The sequence below is a fragment of the Hakea prostrata genome, chromosome 7 (genome assembly GCF_041222555.1).
Source record: "Hakea prostrata isolate BN-2017 chromosome 7, UWA_Hpros_2, whole genome shotgun sequence".
Taxonomy (NCBI): Eukaryota; Viridiplantae; Streptophyta; class Magnoliopsida; order Proteales; family Proteaceae; genus Hakea; species Hakea prostrata.
Genome location: NC_142606.1, coordinates 20292610 through 20307149, shown reverse-complemented (window position 1 = coordinate 20307149; position 14540 = coordinate 20292610). Strand labels below are relative to the sequence as shown.

The 14540-nt window shown below is 37.4% G+C and overlaps 2 protein-coding genes across 4 annotated transcripts in view; both read right to left on the bottom strand.

Annotated features, from left to right (window-relative positions):
• Positions 1–218: 218 nt before the first annotated feature.
• LOC149010426 (zinc finger protein CONSTANS-LIKE 13-like) lies at positions 219–5401 on the bottom strand. Its single transcript, XM_089163352.1, is given in 5 exon segments — positions 219–1395; positions 1680–1960; positions 3758–3824; positions 3826–3968; positions 4686–5401. Coding segments are annotated over 5 exon segments (1230 nt in total). The 5' UTR covers positions 5334–5401; the 3' UTR covers positions 219–1304.
• Positions 5402–9950: 4549 nt separating this feature from the next.
• Positions 9951–14540, bottom strand: part of LOC149010425 (uncharacterized) — a 35393-nt gene continuing 30803 nt past the window's right edge. The window contains exons 14-15 of one of the 3 annotated variants that reach the window (XM_089163251.1): positions 11820–11941; positions 9951–10768 (exon numbers count right to left, since the gene is read on the bottom strand). In XM_089163251.1, the coding sequence (XP_089019377.1) occupies positions 11843–11941 (99 nt within the window). In that variant the 3' untranslated portion in view covers positions 9951–10768; positions 11820–11842. The remainder of the gene's footprint in view (positions 10769–11819; positions 11942–14540) is intronic. The other 2 variants (XM_089163249.1, XM_089163250.1) reach the window with 2 other exon arrangements.

Genomic DNA, 14540 nt, shown 5'->3' with positions numbered 1-14540 from the left:
AAAAAGATCAATGGAGATGTGGTGCAGAGGATCAGAAAGGACCTTTTGGCTGTTCTCTCTTGATCTTCATTGATGTTCTGTTCTGGGCAGCTAGAGAGAGAGAGAGAGAAAATAGTGTTGTACACTGATAACACAGTGCCTTATCTAGTCCAACCTTCTTGTAATTGACAATTCTCTCTCTGGATCAGATTACTCTGCATAGTAACTGATAGTCTGATACCACTATTTGCTCCCATATCGTTTTAATATCATTCTCTAAGATGGATTTATGCACTGTATCAGATATTAGTCTCCCCCAAACCGATTTGATACAGATACACATCAACAAGGATCAGCCGGTATGAGACAGTTTTGAATTACCCTTAATGTAATACCGATATCAACCGATACCTTGAAAAATGATTGGTATCAGTATCAGATAATAGTAATCCGATGTGTATCAGTTAAGTTGTAATATCATCAAGGTTTCTTTTCTCCTTCTGGAGTGATGCAGAGTAAGCTGGGGCACAGCCAGCCCATGGCTTTGAAATTTCCTCCTCCCCTTCCCAAGTTTCTGGAAATTTCACTCTGATCCTCTTTCCAAGTGTGAAGTATATGATTCTCGGACCCCAAATTTCCTCACATTTTCAATACTTTAAATTTTGTATCCTCTGGCCCCCCTCTTTCTATATGTGAAATATTAGTACTTGGTCCCGAGAGTGGGCAATTTTTAACGACAACGGATAGAAAAGTGCTAGTGTTTTTAGTGAAATATCAATACTTTGCAATCTGATATTAAATCTTAACTTCCACCCCTGAGAGTAAGTTTTATCTGCAAACCCACAAAACTCATCCATGGAAGTGATTGTTTTTGGCAATGTTGCATTGTTCAGCATTGTCCAGGAATTCTTGGTAGCGTCAGTTCATTCCTCCATCTTTCTGTTAATAGGGTTCTTGCTGCTTTTTTTTCATCTTGACTTAAGGTTTACTCACATTGTCTAATTACTCTTTCAAACAACAACCCTGCTGCCCTCCTCTCCTCCTTTTCAAGGCCATAAACCTACAGACCCAAAAATCTGAGCTGCAGTCCTCCATCGTCCTCAATCCGCAAATGAGAGCAATACAAAATTCTTACAATTAGCTGCACAAAAATGAAAGTGTATATACACCACAAATTTGTAATGTTTCTTGGTATTTTATTTGAACTAGGACAGAAATGAAGTTTACCCAAAAGAAAAGGAAAAGAACCAAAAACAAACAAAAAGAAAAAGATCTAAGGAATACAAGCACTTCAAATTGCAGTGTCATGCCCATATGCAAATATTTCACTGATCCAGCTTTGCAAAACGTCCCCTAATTCTTGTCCTGCTTTCTGCACGAGCCTTCCGGGATTCATACCGGATGTGCTTGTCGAATCTAAAATTAAGATATCAATACAATGACAGGAATAATGTGCAAATGGAGGAGACTAAAAAAAAAGTCAATTTAGTGTCAAGGACTACACATTCTATGTGCAATTTTCCTTAGATCCATATTGGTTGGGAAATAGAGAAGATTTAGTTTAGATATCAAACTAGGAATCCTTGAACATAGTCATGCAAGCATTACCAGCTCTTTTTGCAACAAGAGCCCATAATCTTCATCTAACTACATTACATATCTAAAGAAATATCATATAGCAGGGGATGTAGTACAGTTACCTTCTTGCTTTCCTCTTCTCCTTGTATCGTAAGATCACGGAGTCTCTCTCCTGGCTTGTTAATTCACGTGCAACAACTTTTGGTGGAGCCTGCAAGCTTCTAGTTGGATGCTGTGTCTGCTCCTTCCAGCCAGAATTATCATGGTAGCCAAAGTCACCAACCTCAGCAGGCTTCCCAGGAAACAACAATCTTTCCTCCACATGGCTTTCAAGAGACATAAAAGGAATGGGTTCTGGACTAGCTGCTGCACAACTGTTACTACGCCATGGAAGACCACCTCCCTGCATCAAGAGAAACTCTATATTCTGACCCCAAATTGTAACAGAATACTCAAGTTGACAGAAGGATGAACCTGATAATAATTAGTAAGAAATAAAATTCTCTTAGGTAGTGATGGAGACCCCATGGCCAATCATAGCATGCAAACTCATAAAACCTCATAATAACACAGGTTGAAACTCCACAGGCAAGCAGAGAATCAACGAAAAATCATAAGATAGATCAATAGTAGCTCAGAAGACAGCAAAACCATAATGGATGGGTCTACGTTGAGGCTGCCTAACTGAGTGAAACTGCCCAAATCTTATGTACATTATACACGCTAACAATTAAGGTTCTTCATAGAATCATCATATGATTAGTCCATCAAATCATATGGGCACACCTTAGCATCACCATGGGACCTCAGAGACCATTCAAGAAGAATTTGGCCATTGAGGTACCAATATCGGAACCTATCCATGTGGGAACATATCCACTTGTGGTACTCTGTAGGTACTCAAAATAATAACTGAGTCAAGAGCAGGGGCTTAAAACTTTCGGTTACTGGAGAATACTAGAAGATGACATCATGAGTGCAGGCAGATACAATTATGTAAGGGTGATGAAAATAACTAGGATTGAATGCATTGGAAGCTTTTACGCTGTTCCATGACATCCTTGAGCACAACAAAACCTAAACCTGAATGGCATATGGCACCAGAAAAATACATTTCATCACTGAACCAGTTAAAAGTCAGTCTGCCACTAAAACTGAATTGAGGAACATAATAAGAAGTCTTCATCCTTTGTGTACGCTGTAAAAATTGGAAGCCTTTACGTCAGTTTATTATTGCCTGGATGGACAGAGCCATTAAAACTCAACCAGCTGACTTCTGGTCTTTGACTCATGTGTAATACATCTAATGGATAAAGTGATTCTAGCTTTCCAAACTGACCAGTTAAAACAGGAAGTATATGAAAGCATGAACATCAAAATTTTGCTTTCATCAAAGTTGAAGGATCATTGACCACACCTTAATGAATCATTTGGTCACATCACAACTCAGCCACCAAAAGATCCAAAAAGAACCTAAAAGCACTACAAGCAAGATATCTGGAAAGAAAGTGCCAATCAAATCTGACTCTTAACAACTGAAGATCATATAAGGAATACAAATGAAATTCTAGGCATCAAAATTCCAGCAGACGTCACACCCTGGAGCAGGAAACCTGAAGATAATCATTAAGGAATACCCATCATTCTCTTTCCCCATTACCACAGGTTTAAGCTCTCCACACCCACCACCCGCCCCAAAACAGGACACAAGAAAGAACGAAAAAAAGGGAAAAGAAAAAGGGGGGAAGGAACAAGAATGTAACAGTAAAATTAATAACACTGGAAGCCTGTGAGGCAATGAAGAGTGCACCTCCATCCGACAAGAAATGATTATAATAGAACCCACACTAACCCTGAAATGGATGACCATACCAAAAGATTCCCAAAACAGTAATAAAAGCCACAACTACAGAAGCATAACCTTGAGCCATGCAATTCAAATTTGTTCTCATCACTCAGTCCCGTGCCTACCATCCTTTCTTTTTCAGCTTGGTATAAAAACTAAATCCTTTCTCACCTCCTTCAGTCCATTAGACACATCAATACCTTGACTTGTCCATAAATTTACTGGGAAAAGATTGAGTATGGCAGAGATTGTAGACAAGTGAGGTAACTTCTAGACAAACAAAGCTCCACAAACAGAAAATACGGAAGACATGTAGTAAAGAACTATTCCAGCAAAACTAGTTGAGATGCATACCCTGAAACCAGGCAAGTCCATATGTTCTGTACCATGTTCAAATCTAGCATCCATAGAACCCATATTTACAGGGTTCTACGTCCTGGGTTTTGACACTGATAAGTGATTCAAAATGCCCATGATCAGTACTCGAAGAGTGCTCTAACTTTGCCAACTGACAGAGTTGAGATTGAATATCTTCTTTGTGTCTCCCACAAGTCGTGTTCCGGTTCTGATCCAATTACAAAACAAGAAAGCCTATTAAACATTGTCATTATAATATTAGAACAATTTAACCGTGCAAAGGCATGAAAAAAAAAACTGAACCTACAAAAGATGGTTTAGGTAAAAATCCAATAGAAACACAAAAAAATATCACAGGTTTTTTAAGTCTCAATGCCAAATGCAGGAATGTAGATTTGAATCACAACAATGACAATAATATGGCATCAGAAGACTATAGCATCAAAGTAATATTGCAGTTTAAATTACTAGGAAGAAATTTAACATTATATACTCAGTTGCCCTTATCCCCGTTTTGAGATTGAGTTTAGAGTTTGAATATCAAGAATGACAAAAATATGGTATAAGAAAACCACTGCTACAAACCATTATTATATAGAAGACCAATCAGGAGAAAATTTTACAACCTCCCATGATTTAAAACGTGAGGTGAAGTACAACACAGAACTTTTGAAGGTAACAAAAGAACAGCCGGGAAACAGTAGAATATCTACAACCAAGCCCAGATCTTTTAGATATATTTAAATATCAAATCTGAGTAAAACAACAGCTAAACAGAATATAATAGAAGAGTAATAACAGTAGAATAGCACAAAAGAATTCAAGTTTAAAATTCTAGCCCCTAAAAGAGGAAAGTATACGCACTTCAAGAGAATATGGAGCATATAAAATTAGAAACGGAAGAAACGATCAAATCGTGCATCACCTTTGGCAGAGGAGGATTTCCAATAGCTTGGAAGTTACGGCTGGAATTAGAGGAAAGAATCAGATCGTCAAGACTAACAACAGGTGGCGTCTCCCAAACGAATGCATCAGAAAGCTCATCCACTATTCCTTCCACAGAACCATAAAACCCAGAACCCACCAAGCCACCATCAGCCTTATCTTCCGTCGGCAACAAGGACTTTTCTCCAACGTCATCAAACCCAAAAATAGACGAAAAATCAATCACCGACGGACACCCAGAAAACTCCTCCAGCGGTCTCCTGTCGTGCAGAGAAGATAAGAGACCATGAGAGTTCCAATCGCAGTTCTGGCAGAGAACAAGACCCTCTGTGGAACAGAAGATAGAAGCCGGGCTTGAATCACAGGAATCACACAACAGGGAACGATTGTGCTTCCGGAAGAGCGCGTTCCCAGAGTGGACTTCACGGTCGCAGGAGAAGCAGAGTTTAGCGGTATCAGCTCTGCAGTATAAGATAGCCATGGATTCAGAGCAGAAATCACAGAGACGCTGGTGGGTTCTGTCATTTTGCTCCGATCTTGTCTCGTCTCCCTCCACTGCATCCCCTCCGTGCTCTTCTCCTCCAGTGTGATGGGGTTTCTCAGAATCAGCCATTTCAGACTTCTCCATCTCTGGACTGCTTGGTCTTTTTCCTTTTCCTAATCTGAGGAACTTTGCAGAAAGAGCAAAAGTTTTAATGATCTAACTATACAACATCACACCAAATAACATCTGAATGAAAGATGATGATGATATGGGTTCTCTAGAAAACAAAATTTCCAAAATTTCTGGTTCTCTTACAGATGTTTTGTCTTCTGGAAAGAGAGGATAAAGATGTTTACTTGGTTTGAACGACAAAAGCCTTTTATCCATCAATATAGTTTCAATGGTATGGATTGATAATAAGGTAATAATTCTTAAAACAGATATTTCGAAAATTACTTAGATTGATTATTTACCGAAATTATACAGAATTTTACTCATATTCCAATTGTTATACACGCTCATTACTGATATTGACTAGTCCAAAGGTGGAGAATCACAAGTGTTAATTCTGAGATTAATGCAGTGCTTAAGCTTTACCCAAGTGATTAATTTTCTGTTCCAGCAGGATGTTCTATGTTAGATTCAGCTTTGGCGAACCATTTCTTTGTCCTGCTAAACGCTTGATTTGATGATATCCATGCACGTTGAACAGGGAAGACAGTAGTTTTGATCCTATAATGTTTTTAATGGATTGAAGATGGAATTCCTACCCAAAACCCAAAAAGAAAAAAGGATTGAAGATAGACTAAGATGCTTGAAATCTTGGGAGGGAGGAGAAAACATGCTTCTGTTATCGGTTTAAGATTAAATAAAATTTAAATTCTAAATAAACATGGTTAGAGGTTAATGGGAAATTGTTTTCTTCTAATCTGGTGAGTCCCGTCAGTTGACATTCGAACTTAAACGTATCTCAATTCTCAAATGTGAAAAGAATCGTGATTCACAAGAAACAACCGTTGGTGTGTCCCTGACTCTGAGAGCGAAGACAAGGAAAAACACTTCCGCGGAACAAAAGTGCTTTGACTTCCATTGGGACGATCATGATGCCATATGAACATTAATTGAACTAGTACAAGTTATTCAAAAAAAAAAAAAACGAAAATAAAAATAGAAATACTTCAAACACGTTTGATAATCCACCAAGTGTTTCTATCCTAAGAAATATCATAAATAAGTCTGTATTTTTTAAGTAGAAACACTTTTGTAGGCATTCGATAAAAGTTGTTGAAGTAGAAAATTTTTAAAATTGTAATATAATTTATTAAAATTTTCATTGTTATGTTTAAAGTTTCAAACATAAATGTCCCTTCTAAAATTGTCTCACCTAAATCCAACTTGCATCAAATGTTGCTTCGAGAAACAAACACAAAAACAAATTGCGTCGAAAGTGTTTCTCGAAGCAAAATGTTCCATAAATTTCAATCTTATATTGCAAAAATCATGCAAAATAAAACTGTTTTATCAAACGATTTTCAAGACAATTTTTTTGGTTCTCGAAGTTAAAAACACGAAAAATTGTTTTTCAGCAGGCTATCAAATAGGTCCTCTTCTTTTCATATTTTTCAAGGAAAAGTGAGAAACAACTACAAATAAAATTAGTTAAATTAGAAAAAATCTACTTGCTCGAAGAATAATTTGCCAATGGATTGTAATTTTTGTTTACACTGTGTTTTTGTAGAATTTGACCAATGGATTGAACCCTGAACCAATTGAGTGTCAAGCTAAGCACTAATCCGATCTAAGAAACAAGGAAAGTCAAAGCGGTCTGATCTCTAGGATCTAGGACAAATGGTCCACCTCAGATGCTAAAGTCAGATAAGAAAGTAATAGTACCAATGGGTTGGCGTTACTACCATATTTGGGTCTGAGTTGAGAAATCCTAACCCTAAGGATAGGTTAGGGTTAGAACTTTCAAACCTTGAATTAGGGCTAGACCAGAGCAAGATCGAGGCCTCAAACTAAGCTTGACTTAGCCTGAATTTGTCTTTGCCTTCCTCTCGTTACCTTTTTTCTTCTCCCAAGATGGCCACCCTAACCCTTGCATCTCGCTTCCTTCTCCCCATGATTAGAACCAACAAAGGTCAGCCTGACCTAGCCAAGGGAACAAGGTTGAATCATTATCTGACCCTGACCTATATCCAGGGGCTTTTGGGCCTAGTGAAGGGGACATAGGCTTGGTTTGGGTTTTGTAAAATCAATTTAACCTGATCCTATTGAAACCCTAACTTAGGCTACATGTGACCAAATAACATTCATATTTCCTTAAACTTCAATCAAAATATGGAAAAATAACATACTACCTAGCTTAGGGGACAAATTGACCAGGCAACGGTGGTCACCATTGAGAACCATAATGCTGTTATCTCCTTTGGTTTTTAATTAATTTATTTCTTCATCCAAATAAAGAAAAAGAGAGATTTCTATAAATGGTCCTTATGCAAAGTCACTCTCTATAGCAATTAGGAGAGCAGCCTTATCTGACGAAAAATTAGTCTCATGGAAAAAATGTCATCATGGTCATTATAATTAAGGTGGTGTTGGATTTTCTTTCATGATGCTTGACATTTAGCAAATTCAATTTGGAATAGCTAGATGAGACAACTTGAGATCACCTCCCATTGAGGTTAGTATTATCTTTTGCACAATCATCAGGTGAAGGGTGTCATCTCTGAAAGGTGAAAAGCTCTCCCGAATGTATAGTTAGGAATTAGGCATTACACTACCCTTAAGGTTGCGTTTGTTTGCAAAGGTGGGGTGGGAAAAAAAAATATGTGGGTCCCATGTGTCGTGGGATGAGGGAAAAGAAAATGAAAGGAAAGAATTGTGTGAAAAAATAATAGTGGTGGGTCCCACTTTTTACTTTTCCCAACTTTCCCACAAAGTCCAACCAAATACGTACGGTTTTAAACCATGGCTAGATGGGACAAGTTGAGATCACATCACATGAGCCCATTGAGGGTAGTTTTATCTTAAGCCACCAAACAATCACTATTGGAGGATCTCATAGGGAAAAGTGAAAAGCTACACTCTTTTCAAGAATTATACCTAGGACATTAGGCACTAAACAAACCCTTAAGGGAAATAGAATCGAACTCGATAAGGACTATAGAAAGTTCATTCTTATCAAAGCTTATTGTAAGAAGAATGAAAGCGAATACTTTCAAAATGAGAAGCTACTCTCGACCATTGGCAGAGGATAAACCATTCATAGTCAAATGCATTCCTTATTTGCTTCATCATTATTTTCTAGTAACATTGCAGGGATTATTCACTTCCCCCAAAAAAACATTGAATTAAATTGAATTTTCAAGGAATGATGCTTGAATTTGAGATTTTTAAAAAATTGACATAAATAAGCTAATTTGAATCGAAAGACAATTGAGGGTTCACACTTGAAAGTAGGGATGCAAACATGGTCAAAGATGCAAGTAGTCTGAATTTCATCAAAATTGAAATTTGTTAAGTATGCAATAAAGCTCTCTGATCTCGAATATAAACAAGGGAAAAGTGTGTTTTGTAAAGCAGCATTGCTCCCAATGGAAGGAATTCGGATCATCACCCTATCAAGGACGGCTTTATCATCACAAATCATGTGGGACCCACAGGAATAAAAATTTAAAAAAAACCATCACCCAATCTTGGGTCCCCTGTATTTATGGTGGTAAAGTCAGTGTTCCCCGACGGATAGCTGATCCGGACTCCAATGGAAGTAAGAAAACAATGACAGAAAAAGCTAGAAAGGCTAATGAAGTCATCAGTGATATCATGTGTGTGTCACACAAAGTCAGACAGACAGCCCTCTCATTATCAGGTAAGCTTTTAATGAAAAGATTACAAGAGGTACAAAAGACAAGTCACATGATTACAACCCAAACTACAGATAATCACGCATTTCCCATCAGGTCTCTATCACCCCAAACACTGCAAGAGCAGATGATACCCTACCATTCCTTGTTCTTCAAGTATCACAACTTCCAACTACTAGCCTTGTTCATCTCTAACAGGGACTTGATGAGATCCAAGAAACCAAATCAAAACTCCTATATTTCATCACACAAGATGACAGATACCCGTTTGAAGTGGCTGTGAAGCGTTCACACAAGTCTTTTCAGAAAGAAACCCATTAAGATTTTTCTGAAGAAAATATCCAAAATCATAGGGTTACCCAACCAACCAATGCTTGGGCTGATACTTTATTGAGGGATTTGTCAGGTTTTACCAATTTAGATCATCACTAGCAGAGATCCGGTTTAGGCTAGTCTAATTCCAGTTAAAATTGGTCCACTTGACCCAGTAAAATTTTTAAAAACTGGTCCAATTCAATTCTGAATTCAGATAGTGTTGACTGACTCATACTTCATATTGTGTTATCGACAAAAAAAAAATATCAAAATTTGGTCTTAGGCCCATGAATAGCTGTGGCTTACGATTTCTAATGTAATTATTTTTAGAAGAATATAGTGAAAAACCTAATGTTGAACGTAACTTTATATTGAAGCAAACCAGGATAAAATCCGTCTTGTCTCTTTTTTTCTTGTTTTATATTCGATTGTGATCGCTCTAATCCTGACAGGTAGATTTTAGAACTTAAATGAACAAGGTTTGACTCAATTCGAAATGTGCAGTTTTATAATTATTATTATTTTTTTCTTCTTTTTTTCATATATCATCGTTGACCCAGTGGAGACCATGGGCCCAGGAGAAAACCTAAGACCTCCTTTGTCTTACAGCCTTCACATAAAATAAAAGGCTGCACTACTGCCTATTCACTTTAAATTCAAGTCGCTTCTTACATTGGTCATCAGGGAGTACAAACTTCGAGCTGCAGGGTTAATGAAGCTTAAAGGACTTGGGCTGAAATCATATAACAAAAGAGTGAGTGAACTCCAAGACTAAAATCACCTTCAAAGTGAAAACATACTAAGAAAAACCAGAGCAGATGTCAGACACGGCAAAACGTTTGATCTTCAACTAATTCAAGAGGAAGAAAACATGGAAATGACAGATGCAAGAGGAATTAGATATACAAATGATACATATGAATGACATGTGTAACGCATGGAATCGTCTTATTTTCAAGGCCCAAATTACCTCCTAAACAAGAGTTTACACTATCAGGCACCCCACAATCACTTCTACAATGCTCTCTCAACCATATTGTTCCTGGGATTCTTGAGCTTCATCATGTCGCCAACCTCCTGTTCTCTTTTACCAGCTTGACACTGATAGCTGACAAACTCATCCAAAGCAATGGCCGCCCATCTGCGTGCCTGAGAAACAAAACTTGGAATTGGAAGAATTGGAAGATCACACATCAAAACAAGAAGCCAGCCCTGGACCCTCTGAAAATTTTGGAGAATATCCAAGGCTTCATCTCGAGTGATCAGCTCCGCATGGAATAGAAAAACCGTTACAATCATGGCCTGCTCCTTCAATCAATTACATTTATACTGTACACAGCAGTAGATGGCCCCCACAATCTCCACTGACCAGAATGCTCATCGCCCCAAGCATCTGAACTGGAAGCAAAGAAAGAACACTTTTAGAATGCCGAGTGAAATGTTCACATGAATACATTTTCAATGGTTTCTGTTCTCTCTATTGAAAATCTAAACTCTTAACTACATCCACAAGAACTCAAAAGTTTTAAATCATCTTTATCAGGAAACTCAAGGTTAAACTCAAAAATAGCCGAAAAACTAATTCACACCCACTTGATGAATGTTTGGTCATGTGTTCAGGTATTGGAATTAGCCTCTATTAAAACAGGGTAAGGCTGCAAAAAAAAAAAACTGACACTTCTCAGACCCAACAAAAAATAGGATCCTTGTGCACTGGGTATGGTTGCTTCTTTTCTTTTCCTTTTTTTCCACTTGAAGAGAGTTGGGGGGTTGAGAGAAAGGGTTTGGGGTGGATCTAGTGTACAAAGGGGGTACAAGTTTCTAGTACAGGCCACATAGGAAGGACTCCTCTGTGGTTCCCTGATTGAGCCACAGTGAAGGGTGATGTGGTGATTTCAACTGCAAATTAAAGGCATAAACTGGTTCTACCACAAATCAAATCTTAGAACTAAAATTACAAAAATTTTCCATTGTTATCACACTCCATCAATTCACTTTCAACCTTCCTCAAAAATTTCCCCTTTTCAGGTGAATTTCAAAAGCAACCTTTCAGAATTTAGGGTACTCCAAGCTGAAGCTAAACATGTCAGCATTGGATTTCAGGCCATCCCACAAAGGGCAGCATCAGACTAATCATGTGGCACTTATCAGGACAATACAGGAATATCTTCTTAAGAAAATGATTCATTGCTAAGTTTACTAAGAATAATCATGATGAAATTTCATTTCTTCACGGGGTGCAAATTAAGGGGGAAATTTTCAAATTCAAAATCTCATGTCATCAAATTAGAATTCAATTTCCCTTTACATCATGCCTCAAAAATAAGACTTATAAAATAAATAAAAAATATTAAAAAAAAAAAAAAAAAAAAAAAAAAACCCACACAAGAAGTAACTGGACCAGAAGATGCCGACAAGCATAATATAAGATCAATCAAGATGCACTCACCTACTTGAAACTGTCCTACAGAATTATCGCCCTTGCACTAGTCTATAATTAAGAAGCAAGTCATCGGATTTCTTCCATATATATGCTCGAACTGTGGCTAAACTCATGTCTGGGGATAAGACCTGAAAAAGGCTTTCATTCAGTCAAAAAGAAGCATTTAAAATCAGGTAGAGATGTTGATATTCCTATTTTAACAGAAAATCAATAAAACATCCATGTTAATCTAATTGGCGTGATTTACTAAACTACACATAATGAATCTCTCCAAAAATTATACTTATATTATAATCTTCTCAGCATACAACTCTAGTTACCCCCTTCAAGATTTCATAACTGTTCCACTTAGAGGACCTAAAAGAAAAGCACAAGTACTAAAGGAAATTTCTGCATTTGCCGAGAGATAAAATAGCCAGGGGAAACTTTCCTCCCCCTTCAAACAATGTAACTTTGATAAATCTCTGCTTTAGCATTGACCTATTTTTAATAATCTCAAGTGCAAACTTTTGTTTTATGATTTGAATGTCCAATATAATCAGAAACAAATAGTAATCAGGCATTGAAGCTCGGATTCTCTTCTCTTCTCTTTTATATTTTTTTCCTTTTTATTAATGCTTGTATTTACAGGGGTAGGATTTTGAAAAGAGAAAAAGTCAAAATCTGAACTCTTTCAAGGTGCCAAAAAGGGATATGTTCATGAGAAAGTAATAGAATGATCATAGGGACTTTCAGATTACCAAAGGCTGTTTTGATATATTATTATCAAGGAAGTCCTTACCCAATTGAGTGACATATATCAAGGTAGTCCTTACCCCATGAAGTGACACAGGAGATTTTGACACATACAACTTGACATACAATTCAAGGCTGATGGAACTAAGACTCTGCAAGTTTGCCATATAAAGCTAAAGAACAATTGCAGCTGAACCACTGGCATGCCTTTTCCAGAAAGGATCCAATACAGAAATCCTAGTCAGTACATATTTCCATATTAAACAATGTAGATCTAGGACACATGAAGACCAGGGTCCACCAAACCAGCTCCAGTTGTCGGACCAGAACTGTACCAGGCCAAGCAAGCCCAGCACACGTCTTGCTAGAAAAGGCCAGAAAGAGACCCATACACCATTTACAGGAACAGTGTCACAGCCCCATATTTGACTTAAGTCAAAATATTCCAGAAGATCTGTGGGGCCCAAGGCCAGATTGCATGGAGACACCATTCTTACGAGATTTAGAAGCTTAGTTTGCTTTCTATTTTAAATATAATTAGTTTTTATTTTAGTTGTTCTCACATGCAGCTGAACTATAAAGCCTAGCATTTGGAATTCTAGTTAGTTTCTATTTTCATAATATTCCATTGTCACTAGTTACTAGGTTAGCTTCTATCACTTTTTCAATTCTGGAAACTTGCTACTTCTTGTAAAGCTCTACCCAAGCTATAAAAGGCCCTTCCTTGAAATAGAATATTAGACTATAGAGAAATCAGATTTGTGGGCCATGTTGTAGGGCTAAGATTGCGCATTCCCTACCCCTTCTTTTATCTTCTCTTCTTCTAACTTTCCCTGCTTTATATTCCTTGCTGCTGCTACTGTTTGTGTCTACAACAATACATTAATAACTCAAACCAAGAAGAGTGGAATTCACCTTCAGTTGAATACAAATGCAGCTATTGCTGTTTTGAAGGTTGTCGATGTTCCTGATATTCAGTCTTGCTGCTGCAACTATTAATCCTACAGTAGTGGTTCTTAGCTGAAGCTGTGTTAATCCGATCACCAATCGATCTCCTGTTGGGTTCCCTGATTTGGGGTCAATTGTTGCATTACTGAAACTCAAACTTTTCTGTCTTCTGGGATGTTGGGACTAACTAGAAACTAAAAAAAGCTGAGCTGAAGAGATGGTATGGAGAACAATAACAAATTATAGAAAAGAAAACTACCATCATCCTTAAAGAAAGCTAAATAAATCTATTGTTTTAGTTAGTAAGCTAACACTTATTCTCTGGACACCAGAAGGTCTTCGAGACTTGGTAATCAAATTTTGCTCAGATCTAGACAGGTATCAGAGCTGTTTGTTGGAGACTCTGTAGGAGAACCTAAACATCAAGTGTTTCTAACCCAGATCTTTGGTTTCACCATATCATAGAAGTCAACAATTCCTTGGAAAATCTATTAGGCCCAGTACTATACAGCCCTGCAATTACTTGCTATACCTTCAACTTGATACAGGTGGAATTCAAAGATATCTGGGCATCAGATGGCTTGGGATCAATATAAATTATGTGATGGCCATACATGAAAAACCTCTTTGGATATGCCTGAGAACTTTGGAATTAATTTTAATTCTCTCAAGGATGGTTGCTTTGGTTTTGGCATTTCTCATAAGGAAAACAAATTTTGAAAAAATTGAGCTCAAATTGATATAAATCACCTAGGTACTATTTTCTTTATGCCGTAAGTTGGTAGATATAAATTTTTCGTATTATTTGCAGTTGATAGCTATTCACTCAGCAGCCACTAGGGGAACACTTATTTCTTTGGGCACAAAACTGGGTTAAAAGAGTACGTAAATTACAAACACTCCAGGCCTTAGAGATCCTAGGGGCTCTGTTTTCTTCAAAACCAATAGCTTCATCAGCATCTCCTGAGACTTAAAAAGTAACATTCATGTGTAGCTGGTACCTCCACTGTCTTCCTCAAAAGCTTCAGATTTGTTTGGTATTTA